This window comes from Capra hircus, chromosome 5 (assembly GCF_001704415.2).
Source record: "Capra hircus breed San Clemente chromosome 5, ASM170441v1, whole genome shotgun sequence".
Taxonomy (NCBI): Eukaryota; Metazoa; Chordata; class Mammalia; order Artiodactyla; family Bovidae; genus Capra; species Capra hircus.
The window spans coordinates 112,087,764-112,105,384 of record NC_030812.1 but is presented as its reverse complement, the minus strand read 5'-3'; the positions used below and the strand labels follow the sequence as shown (position 1 = coordinate 112,105,384).

General features: G+C 44.9%; 1 protein-coding gene across 3 annotated transcripts in view; it reads left to right on the top strand.

Annotated features, from left to right (window-relative positions):
* TCF20 (transcription factor 20) overlaps positions 1-17,621 on the top strand; it is a 95,259-nt gene that overhangs the window by 65,932 nt on the left and 11,706 nt on the right. For all 3 annotated transcript variants that reach the window (XM_018048849.1, XM_018048848.1, XM_018048847.1), the window contains exon 3: positions 14,429-14,522. In XM_018048849.1, the coding sequence (XP_017904338.1) occupies positions 14,429-14,522 (94 nt within the window). The remainder of the gene's footprint in view (positions 1-14,428; positions 14,523-17,621) is intronic.

The following is a 17,621-nucleotide window of genomic DNA, read 5'->3' as shown; positions in this document are numbered from 1 at the left end:
GGGCCTTTGCCCCACTCTGGTTGTGCTCAGCTTACGACACTTTTGGCCTCCTGCTAGTGTTTAATTTGTACTTGACTGCCTTATTCCTTGCTTATTTACACCTTCCCTTCCAATGCAGAAGTGCTTCACAAAACATTAAAATTCCCACAAATCTGTATTATTCAAGGATAGAAGTAGAAAGAGAATTGAAATGAAAATAATAGCTAATAGTGAGAGTCCCTGGTGGTGGTAAAGAGTCGGCTGCCAGTGCAGGAGACCTGGGTTCGATTCCTGGGTTGGGAAGATCCCCTGGAGCAGGGCATGGCAACCCACTCCAACATTCTTGCCTGGAAAATCCCATGGACAGAGGATCCTGGTGGGTAACAGTCCGTGGGATCAAACAGAGTCGGACACGACTTAGCAACTAACCCTCCACCAGTAGCTAACAGTAGCTAAGAGACGCAGTGTTGAGAGATTTGGCCAACAGCTGTTCATACACACCCCCAGAGGTGAAATACTATGGAAACAGACACACAGTGAACCAAGCTACAGAAAGACGGACAACAGACACTCAGGACCACCCAGGGTCTGCTGTTTCAGGCGGTACCCTAAAGGAAAAAATTAGTTCCAAAAAGCAGTTTTTAAACTTAATTTGTCTTAATTTAACAGGATCTACTTGGTATGTGTTATGTCTGTTTTTTACATAACTACCAAAAACGAGACACATTATAGACGACATGTTTTTATAAGCCTAGCACTTACATAAACTCTAGTTTATGAAACACTCTCACCGTTACTTTGAACAACTTTATGAAAAGGAAGACAAGTAGACCCTTGAAGGGCACAGGGGCTAACCTCAGTATAGCTGATGGCCAGCTCTCCACACCCTTGGCTTCTTCACTTCTGCAGATTCAACCAGCCATGGGCTGAAACCATCCACAGATCATCACCAGCAGTTCAAACCTGACTTGTCCAAGGGTCAGCGGTGTTGTTATCCCCATTTTGCAGATGATAAAATTGAGGTGGTAACTTTTTTTGGCTTTTTATACCTCAGGTTCTCTTCCCATTGGCCCCTGTGCTGCTTCACACGTGGGTAGTATTTTCATTAGACCATCTGTGTTTATTCTAAAAAGCCAGACGGACCTGAAGCTCTTGTCTTAAGGCACACAGTTAGCTGTTAGCCAGTGCATGCTGCTGACATAAATGATGGCATTTAAACTAGTATCGTCATAATTTTTTCAAGATGTAATGGTTTTGTTGGAACAGCTATGAGACATAGATGCTACTTTGTTATAGTACGAAGATGCTCTTCGTAGCATAGAGTAAGTGCACGTGGAAAGGCCCAGTGTCTCTCGCCTCAGAGGCGGCAGAAGCCCTGATGGTGCTCTGGGCTGTGGGGTGAGCTCCAGATGCTGGCACCCTCCACCCACGTCGTTGAGAATGGTGAGTGGCTGGAAAACTCCCAGCTAGTCTCACAGGCTTTCGGGAAACATAAAGAGATTATCTAACTCCGAAGAAGCAGGAACCCAAAACAGAGTGCAGCTCTTGCAGGTGGACCGCGTCACTGCCACGTGGCTGGAGGTGACCGCTGGGGGCAAAGGCTTCTGTCCTAGATACGGAAGGCGGAATTAAGAGGAAAGGAAGCTCTCACTGGTGGCCAGACATTAACATGTACCATGTTCCACATGTTCCCAGCTCTGCCAGCAGTAGCTTTCTAGTTGATGTTGAAGAGTAGCCTCGTTAGTCTTCTCCACGCTCAAGTGTGTCAGGCATCGTCTTATTCCATCCGGCCACATTCACAGTTCCTGCACTGTGCCAGGCCCTGGGGATACAAGAATGAGTCTCGCAGTTTCTGGGAGGTGGGCAGATATGCTCCTGTAAGCAGGAACAGAAGCATGTGCGGTGCTGGGCAAAAGCCACCTTGGGCACAGCAGTGGCAACCTCTGTGATCGTTGAAGCTCCAATAGAGCTGATTGTCGCCAGCACTAATAAGACCCTGACCCAAATGCTTCGGTGCACAGAGGCTGCTCAGAGATACTCATTAAAACAAAGCAATTATTCAGGTCACTGCTGCATCTCACAGGAAAGACGTTTCTGTGAGTGAAGAGGCATGTAAAATTCTCCCTCTGAGATTCTGCCCCTGCAGTTTGCCACCTCTAGTCAATGAGCCCTGCCTCTGGGCAGTGACAAGGGCTGGTGAAAGGGTCAGGGAGGGTGTTTGGCTACTTTCTCTTGTTTAAACATGTCCTAAAGCTAAGGATATATTTTATAGTTTATTTCCCAAGATTTACAGTATCACAAAATGCAGAGTTGCTTTAAAAATAACCTTTATTCCACCCCCTAAATAAATGAAAGTTTCACTGTTGAAATAATTGGACCATTGCTTGTTTGAAAAAGTACTTTGATTTATTAATAGCAACCATGACTGAAAAGTCCCACTGTGTGTCTGCCCTGTGTGGGGAGCAGTACTGTGTGGACTTAACTCTCCTAGGAATGAGTACTATTAAACTTGCAACAACAGTGGCATGAAAAACAAGGACATTTAGCTGTACACTGACGTTAGTGCATTATTTGCACTATGGGAGAATGGTATCCTAACTTCTTCAGGTAAAAAGTGAAGAATAAAAATCCAGTTGGAAGCAGTATTGGCTTGGGTATTGATTTTAGGATAGAAAGGGTGATCAGACACAGAAGCTGTTAGGGAAATTTTTTATATTTTATCTTCAGCACCTGGCATGTAGGAAGTACTTTTCAAATGCTAGGTAGTTGAGTAAATGAAGGGGACTAGAAGGCAGCACTGTGTGGTATAAAGAATGGTTGAACTTGGAGTTCAGAAGAAGAGAATCTTTAGTTCTAAGTTCTGGTACTTCTAGTTATGTGATCCTCAGCAGGTCATCTTGCTTGTAGTCTGTTTCTTGAACCAGGAAAAAAAAAGTCATTGAAGACAGACCGAGGGCCCCTTATAGTTCCAGTGTCACTGATCTGATGCCAGAATTTGCCTAAGAAAAAGTGAGTGAGATTTTGTTACATCGAGGAATGTAAGGAAGATAAACAGTCGCTTCTCGCACTGTGAGTTTCTCAGGAAATCCCCACTCGCGGGTTTTCCGTCACGGCTCTAGTGCCTTGCCACAACCTCCGTGGCTGAAAACACACTCGCTTTCTTGCAGTTCTGTAGGTGACAAGTTCCACACAGTCTCACTAGGTTCAAGTTAAGGTGTTGGCGGGGCTGTGCTCCTTTCTGGAGGCTCCAGAGAAGAGTTTTTCTCGTCTTTTCCAGTTTTTGAAGGCCGCCCGCATCTTGGCTCACGGCCCCTTCCTCCACCGTTAAAACCAGCAGCGCTACATCTCTCTGGTCCTGCTCTCGTCATCGCCATCTCCCTGGCGCCTGTGATGCTGATTCTTCTGGGAGAGGTTCTTTCCTTTTATGGACCCACGTGATTAGATCCACATCTGCAGGGTCCAAGGCCATAAGGCAGAGCTTCTCAGGATGAGGTCGGACATCTGTGGGTGTCCGGTCTACCTCTTATGGCCCACTGTCTGCGTTAGTCTGCAAGGGGGCAGAAGCATAATGGAAAAAGCACTCACTGGCACCCAGGAAACCTGAAATTCTACCTCAGCCAGTCATAGGATCTTTGTTTTCCCTCATCTAAAAAGTTTGGGAGTTGAAATTGGACCAGTGATTCTCAAACTGTATTGGAGCATCAGAATTGCCTGGAGGCTTGACCTGAGGCTTGAGAACTTGTATTTTTGTTGTTTTGTGGTGAAATAAGACAACATAAAATTTACCATCCTAGCCATTTTTGTTTCAGCTTTAGCATCATTCCCTCCAAAGAACACCCAGGACTGATCTCCTTCAGAATGGACTGGTTGGATCTCCTTGCAGTCCAAGGGACTCTCAAGAGTCTTCTCCAACACCACAGTTCAAAAGCATCAATTCTTCAGTGCTCAGCTTTCTTCACAGTCCAACTCTCACATCCATACATGACTACTGGAAAAACCATAGCCTTGACTAGATGGCCCTTTGTTGGCAAAGCAATGTCTCTGCTTTTCAATGTGCCATCTAGGTTGGTCATAAGTTTTCTTCCAAGGAGTAAGCGTCTTTTAATTTCATGGCTGCAGTCACCATCTGCAGTGATTTTGGAGCCCCCAAAATAAAGTCTGACACTGTTTCCACTGTTTCCCCATGAAGTGATGGGACCAGATGGCCATGATCTTCGTTTTCTGAATGTTGAGCTTTAAGCCAACTTTTTCACTCTCCTCCTTCACTTTCATCAAGAGGCTCTTTAGTTCCTCTTCACTTTCTGCCATAAGGGTGGTGTCATCTGCATATCTGAGGTTATTGATATTTCTCCCGGCAATCTTGATTCCAGCTTGTGTTTCTTCCAGCCCAGCATTTCTCATGATGTACTCTACATAGAAGTTAAATAAGCAGGGTGACAATATACAGCCTTGATGGACTCCTTTTCCTATTTGGAACCAGTCTGTTGTTCCATGTCCAGTTCTAACTGCTGCTTCCTGACCTGCATACAGGTTTCTCAAGAGGCAGGTCAGGTGGTCTGGTATTCCCATCTCTCTCAGAATCTTCCACAGTTTGTTGTGATCCACATAGTCAAAGGCTTTGGCATAGTCAATAAACCAGAAATAGATGTTTTTCTGGAACTCTCTTGCTTTTTCCATGATCCAGCAGATGTTGGCAATTTGATCTCTGGTTCCTCTGCCTTTTTGAAAACCAGCTTGAACATCTGGAAGGTCACGGTTCACATATTGCTGAAGCCTGGCTTGGAGAATTTTGAGCATTACTTTGCTAGCGTATGAGATGAGTGCAATTGTGCGGTAGTTTGAGCATTCTTTGGCATTGCCTTTCTTTGGGATTGGAATGAAAACTGACCCTTTCCAGTCCTGTGGCCACTGCTGAGTTTTCCAAATTTACTTGCATATTGAGTGCAGCACTTTCACAGCATCATCTTTCACGATTTGAAATAGCTCAACTGGAATTCCATCACCTCCGCTAGCTTTGTTCATAGTGATGCTTTCTAAGACCCACTTGACTTCACATTCCAGGATGTCTGGCTCTAGGTGAGTGATCACACCATCATGATTATCTTGGTCTTAAGACTTTGGTGCTGGGAGGGATTGAGGGCAGGAGGAGAAGCGGACATCAGAGGATGAGATGGCTGGATGGCATCACTGACTCGATGGACGTGAGTCTGAGTGAACTCCGGAGTTGGTGATGGACAGGGAGGCCTGGCGTGCTGCGATTAATGGGGTCGCAAAGAGTTGGACATGACTGAGTGACTGAACTAAACTGAACTGAACCATTTTTGTTATTTTTTATTAAAGTACAGTTGATTTACAATATCATGTTAGTTTCAGGTGTCCAGCACAATGATTCAGTTATATATTGTGTGTGTGTATATATACATTATATATATGTATTCTTAAATATTTTTCCCCTTACATATTGTTACAAAATATTAAGTATCATTTCCTGTGCTATACATTTGTATCCCCACCAGATGATTCCTTTTTCTCCACATCCTCTCTAGCACTTATTATTTGTAGTGTGTTTTTTTTGTGTTTTTTTTTTTTTTAATGATGGCTATTCTGGCCAGAGTGAGTTAGTACCTCATTGCAGTTTTGATTTGCATTTCTCTAGTAATTAGCGATGTTGAGCATCTTTTCATGTGCCTATTGGCTGTCTGTATGTCTTCTTTAGAGAAATGTCTATTTAGATCTTCTGTCCATTTTTTGATTAGGTGGTTTATTTTTTTGATATTGAACTGCATGAGCTGTCTGTATATTTTGGAAATTAATCCCTTGTCAGTTGCATCCTTTTCAAATATTTTCTTCTGTAGGTTCTCTTCTCATTTTGTTTATGGTCTCCTTTGCTGTGCAAAAGCTTTTAAGTTTAATTTGATCCCATTTGTTTGTTTCCGTTACTCTTGGAGGCGAATCCAAAGATATTGCTGCAATCTATGTCAAAGAGTGTTCTGCTCGTGTTTTCCTCTAGAAGTTATATTTATAGTATCCAGTCTTACATTTAGGTCTTGAGTCTATTTTGAGTTTATTTCTGTAGATAGTGTTAGATGCTGTTTCGCTTTCATTCCTTCTTGTTTCTCGGCTGTGCCCCGCTGCAGGTGACTCTAGTCGTTGTGCCTAGAGACTCTGCGGTGCAGGTGCCGCGGCTGTGATGCGTGGGCTTAGTTGCCCTGAGGCATGCGGGATCTGCCCTGACCGGGGACAAACCCATGCCCCCTGCACTGGAAGCATGGAGTCCTAACCACTGTACCTCCAGGGAATTCCTGATTGTATTCTTTTTGATGTGATGATAGTGGGATTGTTTTCTTAATTTCTCTTTCTGACCTTTTGTTGTCAGTGTGTATTTGTAGCAATGCAGCAGCTTTCTGTGTATTGATTTTGTTTTGTATCCTGGACTTTACTGAGTTCACTGCTGAGCTCTAGTAATTTTCTGTTAGTATCTTTAGAATTTTCCAGGTTTACTGTGTCATCTGCAAACATTGACAGTTTTACTTCTTTTCCAACGTGAATTCCTTTTCTTTTTCTTCTCTGATTGCTGTGGCTAGGACTTCCAAAACTATGTTGAATAAAAGTGGAGAGATTGGGGGTCCTTGTCTTGTTCGTGGTCTTCGAGGAAGTGTTTTCAGCTGTTCACCATCGAGTCTGGTGGTAGCTGCAGGTCTAACCGTTTTTTGTTGTTGTTGTTTGCTGTGCCACACATCGTGCAGGGTCTCTTGGTTCCCCAGCCAGGTACTGAGCCCATGCCCCTTGCTCTGGGAGTACAGGCTCTTCACCACTGGATGGCCGAGGAAGTCCTGGCCTAACTGTTTTTAAGTGCATAGTTCAGTGATGTTAAATACCTTCACTGGTCACCACCATACTTTCCCATAGCTCTTTTCAGCTTATAGAACTGAATCTCTGTATCAGTTGGACAAGACTCCACAGTTTCTCCTCCTTCTAGACCATGGCAACCACCAGTATGCTACTATTATTCTAAATACCTCATAGAAGTTGAGTCATGTGTCCCTTGATTCTTGCTGACTGACTTACTTCACTTGTCCTCAAGGTGCAGCGTGTGTCAGAATTTCCTTCCTTTTTATGACCAAATAATATTCCATTGTATGTGTATACTGTACGTCACTATCCATTCATTCATCAATGGACGCTTGAGTTACTTGCACATTTTAGGTATTGTGGATAATGCTGCTATGAACAAGGGTGTACAGATACTTTTTCAGACTTTGCTTTCATTTTGGTGAGATGTATACTCCAAGTGGACTTGCTGGATCATGTGGGAATTCCATTTTCATTTTCTGAGGATCTGCTGTATAGTTTCCCAGTGTTTGTGCTATTTCACATGCCCACCGGTGGTGCCCACGTGTTCCAGTTTATCCACAGCCTCACCAACACCGTTGTTTCCTGTTTGATCGTAGTTATGAGTGTGACGTGGTATCTCATTTTGGTTTTGATTTGCACTTTGTTACTGATGAGTGATGTTGAGCATTTTTTCCTGTTTTTTGGCCATTTGTCTACCTCATTTGGAAAAGTTTCTACTCAAGTCCATGGCCCATTGTTGAAATAGGTTGAGGTTTTTTGTTTTGCTTGGGGGTTTTGTTGTTATTTTGGTGGAGTTTTAGGAGTTCTCTACAGATTCTGGATATTAATCCCTTATCAGATACATGATTTTTGAATATTTTCTCCCAACTTGTAGGTTGCCTTTTAACTCTGTTGACAGTATATTTTGATGTACAACATTTTTAAATTTTCATAAAGTTTAATTTGTCTACTTTTTGTTATGTGGGGCTTTGGGTTCATAATAAAAAAAAAAAGATCATTGCCAGTCCAATGTTATGAAATATTGGCGTCATGTTTTCCCCACAGAGCTTTATTGTTTTAGGTCTCACATCTAGGTCCTTCATTCATTTTGAGTTGATTTTTGTGTCTGCTGTTAGGAAAAGGCCCAACTTCATTTTTTTGCATGTGAATATTCACTTTTCCTTGCACCATTTGTTGCAAAGACTGTCCTTTCCCCATTGGATGATCTTGGCACCCTTGTCAAAAGTTGTTTGATCATATATGGAAGGGTTTATTTCTGGGCTCTCTATTCTATCCTGTTGGTCGATATCTGTTTTTATACCAATGCCATGCTGTTGATTACTGTAGCTTTGAAGTTAGAAGCATGAGTCCTCCAGTTTTGTTCTTTTTCTTTCAAGATTGTCTTGACTATTCAGTTTTCCTTAAGATTCCATGTGGGAATTCCCTGGCAGTCCAGTGGTTAGGACTCCATGCTTTCAGTGCTGAGGGCCTAGGTCCGATCCCTAGTCAGAGAACTAAGATCCTGCAAGCTATGAGGCGCAGCAACAACAAAAAAGATTCTACATGAATTTTAGGATAGCTTTTTTGGCTTTTGCAAAAAACTTTGTTGGAATTTTGATTGTGTTGACTCTGTGGGTCACTCTATAGATATTTTAATAATACTAAATTTTCTAATCCATTCTAATCCATGAGCATAGAATGTGTTTCCATTCGTGTCTTCTTTAATTCCTTTTGGCAGTGTTTTGTAGTTTTCATTGCACAAGTCTTTCACTTCCATAGTTAATACTTAAGTATTTTATTCTTTTTGATGCTATCAAGAATCAAACTGTTTTTGTAATTTCCTTTTCAGATTGTTTGTGTATAGAAAGGCAACTGATTTTTCTGTGTTAACTTAGTATCCTGCTACTTTGCTGAATTCATTTATTAGTTCTAGGGGTTTGTGTGTGTTGTGTGTGAACTCTAGAGTTTTCTATAAACATAAGGTTCATATCTTCAAGCAGATAACTACCTTTTTCTTTCCAGTTTGAACCCCTTTTATTTCTTTCTCTTTCCTAATTGTTTTGGCTAGAACTTACTATGTTGATTACAAGTGGTGAAAGCCAGTGTTCTTGTTTTGCTCCTCATCTTAGAAGAAACACTGCTTGGTCATTCACCATTGAGTATGATGTTCCTTGTAGGTTTTTCATAGTATTTCTTTTGTTTCCTTTTATTCCTAGTTTGTTGAATGTTTCTTATCATAAAAGGGTGTTAAATTTTGTCAGATGCTTTTTATGCATCTCTTGAGTTCATGCAGTCATTTCCTGCATGTCATTGCTGCTGCTGCTAAGTCGCTTCAGTCGTGTCCGACTCTGTGCGACCCCACAGGTGGCATGTAGCGTGTTACACTGATCCGTTTCTGTTTGTGAACCATCCTTGCAGTCCAGGAGTGAACCCCACTTGGTCAGGATATATAATCTTTCCATGTGCTGTTGAATTCTGTTTGCTAGTGTTTTGTTGAGGATTTTTGCATCAGTGTTTATAAAGGAAATTCGTCTGTAGGGTTTGTGTGTCTCTGTGTGTGTGTTTGTCTTTTTCTGGCTTTGGTATCTGCTAGTGCTGGCCTCATTAGAATGATTTTGAAGATATCCCCTTCTCTTCAGTTTTTGGGAGAAGTTTCACAAGGACAGGTATTCAGTTCAGTTCAGTCGCTCAGTCGTGTCCGACTCTTTGTGACCCCGTGAGTTGCAGCACGCCAGGCCTCCCTGTCCATCACCAACTCCCGGAGTTCACCCAAACCCACATCCATAGAGTTGGTGATGCCATCCAGCCATCTCATCCTCTGTCGTCCCCTTCTCCTCCTGCCCCCAATCCCTCCCATCATCAGAGTCTTTTCCAATGAGTCAACTCTTCTCGTGAGGTGGCCAAAGTACTGGAGTTTCAGCTTTAGCATCATTCCCTCCAAAGAACACCCAGGGTTGATCTCCTTTAGAATGGACTGGTTGGACCTCCTTGCAGTCCAAGGGCCTCTCAAGAGTCTTCTCCAACACCAAAGTTCAAAAGCATCAATTCGGGAGGTGGGAGGGGGGGTTCATGTTTGGGAACACATGTAAGAATTAAAGATTTTAAAATTAAAAAAATAAAAAAACAAAAAAAAAACAAAAGCATCAATTCTTCGGCACTTAGCTTTCTTCACAGTCCAACTGTCACATCCATACTTGACTACTGGAAAAACCATATCCTTGACTAGATGGACCTTTGTTGGCAAAGTAATGTCTCTGCTTTTCAATATGCTATCTAGGTTGGTCTTAACTTTCCTTCCAAGGAGTGTCTTTTAATTTCATGGCTGCAGTCACCATTTGCAGTGATTTTTGGAGCCCCAGAAAAATAAAGGACAGGTATTCGTTCTTTCTTAAACACTGGGTGAAATTTACCAATGAAGCCATCATCAGATCCAGGGCGTTTCTTTTTTGGGAGTTTTGTGATTTAACCTTGGTAGATTTTGTGTTTTTGGAAATTTGTCCATTTCATGCAGATTGTCCAGCTTACTGGTGTACAGTTGCTCACAGTACTCTCTTTAATCCTTTTTATTTCTGTAGAATCAATAGTGACATCCTCAGTTTGGTTTTTCTCTGTTCGTAGTCTGTTCGTCTCTGTTTCATTTATCTTTGTTTCAATCCTTATTATCTCCTTCCTTCCTCTAGCTTTGGGTTTAGTTTGTTCTTTTTGTAGTTCCTTAACTTACAAAACTGTGGTGTTGGAGAAGACTCTTAAGAGTCCCTTGGACTGCAAGGAGATCCAACCAATCCATTCTGAAGATCAGCCCTGGGATTTCTTTGGAAGAAATGATGCTAAAGCTGAAACTCCAGTACTTTGGCCACCTCATGAGAAGAGTTGACTCATTGGAAAAGACTCTGATGATGGGAGGGATTGGGGGCAGGAGGAGAAGGGGACGACCGAGGATGAGATGGCTGGATGGCATCACTGACTTGACGGACGTGAGTCTGAGTGAACTCCTGGAGTTGGTGATGGACAGGGAGGCCTGGTGTGCTGCGATTCATGGGGTCGCAAAGAGTCGGACATGACTGAACGACTGAACTGAACTTATAAAAAAAAAGTTAGGTTGCCTGCACTTGGCTGGGAGTGGGAGATGGGCAGAATCAACTGCCATTTTCCATCCACGTCTACCTGGGAATTTGCAGGCCTTCAGCAGACTCCAGGGCTCCGGAGCAGTTACATCAGGTAGATTCTACCAGTGCAGTTACTGTCTGAATGTGGAGACAGGTTCCCAGTGCTCCCTACTCTACAATCTGCCCAGAATCCCCAAATCTGCGTTTTTAACATGTTTCCAGGTGATGCCAACGCTGCTGGTCCGGGGACCACACTTTAAGAAGCCCTGAACTAAACGCTATTAAGCCCTTTCTCTAAGGCCCGAATAGGCCCTGCAGGGTCTGTCTTCTCTGGAAGTAATAGTAAATTAATTGCATGTTTGTGGTTTTTTTTTTTTTTTTGGTTTTGTTTTTTAATTAGAAGAAGCATCATTTTACTGATGTCATTTCCTAGTGAGGGAATTTGCTTTTTTTTTTTTAAATGAGAAAAATGAGGCCTGTGGGCTGGTTCTGGGCAAGAAGTTTTGTGAAGCCCTGCCAGGGACACAGGGGCGTGTGTTGAGGTGGGAAGGAAATGGACAGTGTTCAGACCCAAGGGGATGACAAGGCTGCTCCGCTGGTGGCTCATTGTCGGCCTGTGTCTGGCACATGGGTGTCTTGGGTCAGGTTTGCTGAGCACTTTTGACCCAGCCACTGTTAAAAGCCTGGATTAACACATTCAACCCTCCCACCATCTCTGTGAGGCAGCTCATACCAGCAGGTCCACACCTGCAGGCTGAAGAGACGAAGGTTAGAACTTTGACCGAGAACAGCACAAAGATGGGCAGCAGTGGAGTCACTTAACCAAGGAGTGACTTGGATTCCAGAGTCCACACCTGCAGCCAAATACAGCAGGGCCTCGGGTACTGGGTCCCTTCCTGCTTGTCAGGATATTTGGACTGCAGGTTACAGAGTTAAACTAAAGAGAGAGAGAGTGTGTGTGTGTGTGAGAGAGAGAGAGTGAGAGAGAGAGAGAGTGTGTGTGTGTGAGAGAGAGAGTATGTGAGAGAGAGTGAGAGAGTGTGTGTGAGTGTGAAAGAGAAAGTGTGTGTGTGTGAGAGTGTGTGTATGTGTGAGAGTGTGTGTGTGTGAAAGAGTGAGAGTGTGTGTTTGTGAGTGTGTGTGAGTGAGAGTGTGAGATAGTGTGTGTGAGTGTGTGTGTGTGTGAGTGAGAGTGTGTGTGAAAGTGTGAGAGTGAGTGTGAGAGTGTGTGTGAGTGTGAGTGTGTGAGAGAGTGTGTATGAGTGTGTGAGTGAGAGTGTGAGTGTGTGAGTGAGTGTGTGAGTGTGTGTGTGAGAGAGTGAGTGTGTGAGAGTGTGTGAGAGAGTGTGTGTGTGTGAGAGAGAGTGTGAGAGTGAGAGTGTGTGTGAGTGTGAGTGTGAGAGAGTGTATGTGAGAGTGTGTGTGAGTGTGTGAGAGTATGTGTGTGTGAGAGAGATTGTGTGTGAGTGTGTGTGAGTGTGTGTGAGAGAGTGTGTGGGAGAGAGTGTGTGTGTGTGAGAGTGTGTGTGTGAGAGAGAGAGTGTGTGTGTGTGTTAATCAACAGGTCTAGACACAAAGTTGTCCTGGTGCTCAGTTGTGTCCCAGAAATCCAGACTCTGTCCGCCGTCACGCTGCAGTGCTCAGCACGTTGGGCGCTGTCTCCTTGTGGTGACGAGATGGTTGTGACGGATCTCACCATCCCCTCCTCACAGAGGCCGAGTGAGAAGGCGACTGACTCTCCTGCTTACTGTCCCTTGGTAGAGGCCTAAACTTTCTCAGAAGTTCTGTTCTTTTCAGACTTCACTACCAGAGTGTTTGACACATCCATTCCTCAGTGGCCACCAGGGCAAGGAGGGCCCGGAGTGTGAGCCCCCTGGGTGGCTGACCGTTCAGGGCTCCTTTAGGAGAAGGGGTATGGCAGAAAGGGCTGCGGGTGGCCGTGGAGGAGTTAGCCACATTCCTTCTCTCCGGCGGATGATTGAGACCTTGGTTCTGAACGGACCCTGTGGCCCTGACAAGGGCTGCCTGCGACGCTGCCAACCGCCCTTGGTTTACGCTGGGCCAGGAAGTCTTATTTCTTGGCAAGGGTGTGAGGGCACGTGGTTATCCATGCCCAGAAGGATGTCGCTCTGCCAGGGCTCTTTCAGCACCCTGTGTCTGCCCCGGTGGCCTCTGGAGGAGGCCAGGTGTGGTCAGCCAGGACCGGCTCTGACCGGGCGCGGGTTTCTCCCCTTCTCAGGCTCCAGGCACCTCGTCTGAGAGCGGGGCTATCACAGGCTGGCTATGACCAGACGGGGCACATCCAGCGATGCCCGCCGCGGTGCAGGGCAACTTGGGGCCACGCTGTGGCTGCATCCGTGTAGTTCTCCGTCAGCGTCAGCATCAGGGGCGCTCGATCCAGCTCACTGTCACCCTCCTGCTGCCGCTGTGGGTTAGGGGTGTCCACGCCATGGCTCCGTCCAGGCGGGCTTCACAAGCCCCGCTCCGTGAGGCGTTCCTGACTGCTGCAGGGCTGTGAGCCACGTGGACCTTAATGGGCTGCCGTCCCAGGCGACAGAGCAAAGACGGAAGGGCGCCCTTTGGTTTTCTTTGTCCCTGGAGGGGTGCGGTGTGTGTTGGGTGGGGAGCATTTTCCACAAGTGTAACTGCTTATGGAGCACTTTTATTTTTCCTAGATTTAAGAACAAGTGTCCACCTCGTTCAGGTAGCCTCATGTATGTGGCCTCACCTACCGGAAGAGTCTGCACCTTTGCTCAGTGGGGCCAGTGGGGCTCATTACACAAATGTGATTCTTGTTGACACAGGACGAGCACGCACGGGCAGCCGCATCACACGCTAGAGGTGTGCCCCACTTTATGAAAACCTGAGCATAGGAGGAGGAACGTCTCAATTACAGGATCACGTCTCAGCCAGAAATTCATGGCAGGTTTCCTAGTGCCTTTAAAATAGGATTTGGGTGTAAAAATACCGTGTGCACACAGGAGCCCGCATTTTCTGAAAAGAGAAATATACTTGTATTGGGCATTTGGGATAAGCAGAATAAAAATAAATTCTTCTTACAAAAATAGGAACTGGAAACCAAATTCCACTTTTAATTCTAAAAGACTTATATATATAACTCTACTATCTCACCCTCTCCTCCTACCCCAGACTTCCACAGCAGAAATAGACAGGCAGGATCTGTAAGCAGCTCACCGAAACGGTGAGAATGGAGGGAAGGCACTCATGGGCGGGCGGGCAGCAGGAGCACCAGAGGCAGGGCTGGGGGCCTGTGCGTTGTTCTGTTTGATTTATTTGTGGACGTTGGGAGGCCTGGCCTGAAACGCTGCTGCTGGATGGCGTCCACGATGTGGTCAGTGAGTGGCGGTTAGAAATTGACAGCCCGTCCTGCCGCCAGACTCCAGTAACCGCAGAGACACACGCTGAGGTCTGACTGGTGGGGTCTGGGGCAGGCCTGGAGGAGAGGGTGTCTGGGATGCTGACACGCCTGACTTCTTCCTCCCTTGCAGAAATGTTCCCACTGCCAGGAGGCAGGTGCCACCTTGGGCTGCTACAACAAAGGCTGCTCCTTCCGATACCATTACCCGTGTGCCATTGACGCAGGTAAGATGGGACCACGGGCCCCTGTTCAGAACATCTGAAGGGTAGGACATGCACTGTGATTCTCTGTCTTCTTTATTGCTTGTTTTGTCTCATCTAACCCTGTTCTATTTGTAAATTCTGAAGGAATGCAGAGAACGTACTAAAAATGAATTAAATGGGGTGATTTTTTTAATAAGTTTTGTAATTCATAAAAGATTCAACTTAAGTGTACAATTCAGTGATTTTTACCATCACATTCACATTGTGGTGCAGGCGCAAACTGCAGTTAACTTTAGAGCACTTTCATCACCTCTGAAACTCCTGCCCATTGGCGGTCTCTCGCCCTCTGCCCACTGGCAGCCATGAGTCGCTTTCTATCTCCGTGGGTCTGTCTGCTCTGGACGTTTCATGTACTTGGAGTCACACAACATGCGGTCTTCATGACGGGCTTCTGTGTGACTTCGCTTCTTGATTCTCAGATTTATCCACAGCGCAGCATGTGTTAGTACTTCATTTTATTTTCAAACAGTATTTTATTGTAAGGATGCACCATATTTTATTTATCATTCCATTGATGCACATTTAGGTTTTCCACTTTTTTAAGATTATGAATAGTGGTGCTGTGAACATTCATATACAAGAGTTTGTGTGTACCTAGTGTTTTCATTTCTCTTGGGCATAAAGCTAGGGGTGGAATTCTTGGGTCACATGGTAACTCTGTTTAACCATTTGAGGAATGATCAGACCATTCTTCAAAGTGGCTGAGTCATTTTACATCCCTCCAGCAGTGTGTGAGGGTTCCGGTTTCTCCATCACCAGCACCTGTTTTTATCTGTCTTCTTCACCGTGGCCATCCCCATGGGCATGAAGTGGTATCTCATTTTGTGACTTGGCTTTGCACATCCCTGGTGGCTAATGACGCTAAGCGAATCCAGTTTATTTTTCTTTTCCTGCTTATGCTGTTTGTTGCTTTCCTTACATTTGAGAACTATTGTATAATCCAAAGTCACAAAGATTTATAGCTATGCTTTAGTTTTAGCCCTTACTCGAGTCTTCGAACCGTTTTGGCTGTTTTTTGTATATGGTGTCCAGTTGATTCCTTTCTTTCCACGTGGATCCCAGTTGTCCCAGCACCATTTGTGGAAAAGGCTACTCTTTGCTCATTCACTGACCTTGTCACCTTTGTGGAAAACCAGTTGCCTGTAGATGTGTAGGCTTATTTCTGGACTCTGCAGCACCACACTGTCTTGACTGTGGTAGCTTTGTGGTAGACTTTGAAAGTGAAAAGTGTCAGTCTCCAGCTTTGTTCCTTTTTTCCAAGATTGTTTTGGCTCTTCTGGATCTTTTGCTGTTCTACGATGAATTTTAGGATCAGCTGGTCCATTCCTGTGGGTGAGAGGGGAAACAGCCATTGAAACTTGGATGGTGATTACACTGATTCTGAAAATCAATTAGGGAGTGCTGCCATCTTGGTGGTAATGTATCCTCCAATCCATGATCATGAGGTATCTGTCTTTCCATTTATTTCAGTCTTTAATTTCTTTCAATACTGTTTTGTAATTTTCAGGGTAGACATTTTGCACTTCCTTTGTTAAATGTATTCCTAAGTATTTTTATTATTTTTAGTACAATTATAAATAAAATTGTTTTTTAAGTCAGTTTTCAGGCTGTTCACTGTGAGTGTATAGAAGTATAATTGATTGAGGTATATGTATTGATCATGGATCTTGGAACTCTGCTCAACTCATTGATTAGTCCTAATAGTGGTTTAGTGGATTTCTATAGACGAGATACATCACCTGCAAATAGGTCGTTTTACTTCTTTTCCAGTCAGATAGATGCCTTAGTTCTCTGGCTGGATCTTCCACATAACGTTGGATAGAAGTGACAAGAACTGGTACGCTTGCCTTGTTTCTGACCCCTTATGATGATAGCTGTGGGATTTTCATAGGCGTTCTTGATATAGTTGAGGACTAGTTACTAGTTTGATGTGTGTTTTTATCATGAACTGGTGTTGGATTTTGTCAGACATTCCCCCAATTCTCTGGAGGTAATCAGAGTGGTGTTTCGCAGTGTGACAACTGTTGAAAGAAGGATCCCTTCTGTCTGAAAAATGCCATCCGGTGAGCAGTGCAGGAGACTCGAGTCTGACTCAGAGCTTCAGTGCCTGGGAGAATCCTCTTTCTTTCTCCTGACTCATAGCTCTTTGTTGACTGTCTTCACCAGTTACTTTTTGAGTGTTAGATGGGTCTGACACCTTCACCTAGCAGGTCGCTCATAATGCTGGCAGTCAGGATGGAGGAAGAGAAGAGGGGCAGACAGATGAGAGTGCTGACGGAGCCTGGGGGCTGAGCAGGTGACAGCCGTGCAGAGCGCAGAGCACGTGGAGCCGAATCTGGCAAGCAAGGAGGAGTCCCAAGTTCCTCTGGACTACCCTTCACCCCGCTCACCTGCACTTGCTGAAGCGCGCCCCCCTGCCTCTCACTGTCCCTCCTTTCCCCCTCCCTTTTCTCTTTCCGGGTTTCTGTAGGGGCTGTAGCTGAAAAGAATAAGAAAGGGAATTCCGGGAATTCCCTGGCAGTCCAGGAGTTCTGGGTTTTCACTGCCGGGCGCCCAGGTTCAGTCCCTGGTTGGGAGCTAAGACCCCACGAGCCACACGGCACAGCCAAAAAACAAGAAAGATAGAGAAAGATAATGCTCTAACTTTATGCTGAAGTTAGATTCTGGTAAAAGTGTGTTTGCACATGCTGAAGGGCAGCTGGTGGCCAGGGCCCCGTGTGGCCCACCAGGGCCCCGTGTGGCCGGAGGGGAAAGTGGGCATGAGAAGAGAGCCTTGAAATGTCAGCTCAGGGAGTTTGGGTTCCGGTCTGTCCCTTCCGTCCTCTGTCCTCCTCTGCGTGTTTCCAGGTTGAATCTGAGCTGTAATTCACCTGGACCATGGTCTGGGCTGTTCTGTAGAACAGCCACTAAATCCTTCTCTCTCGGGGCCAACCACTGACTTTTCTCATTTTCATGATGCAGTCAGGGTTCTGTCAGAATGTTTTGTTTCTTTTTCTAATTTAAGCTTCATGGTCTTTAAATGAAGATTTTTAAGTCTCGGGTTTTTGGCAGTGGTTTGTA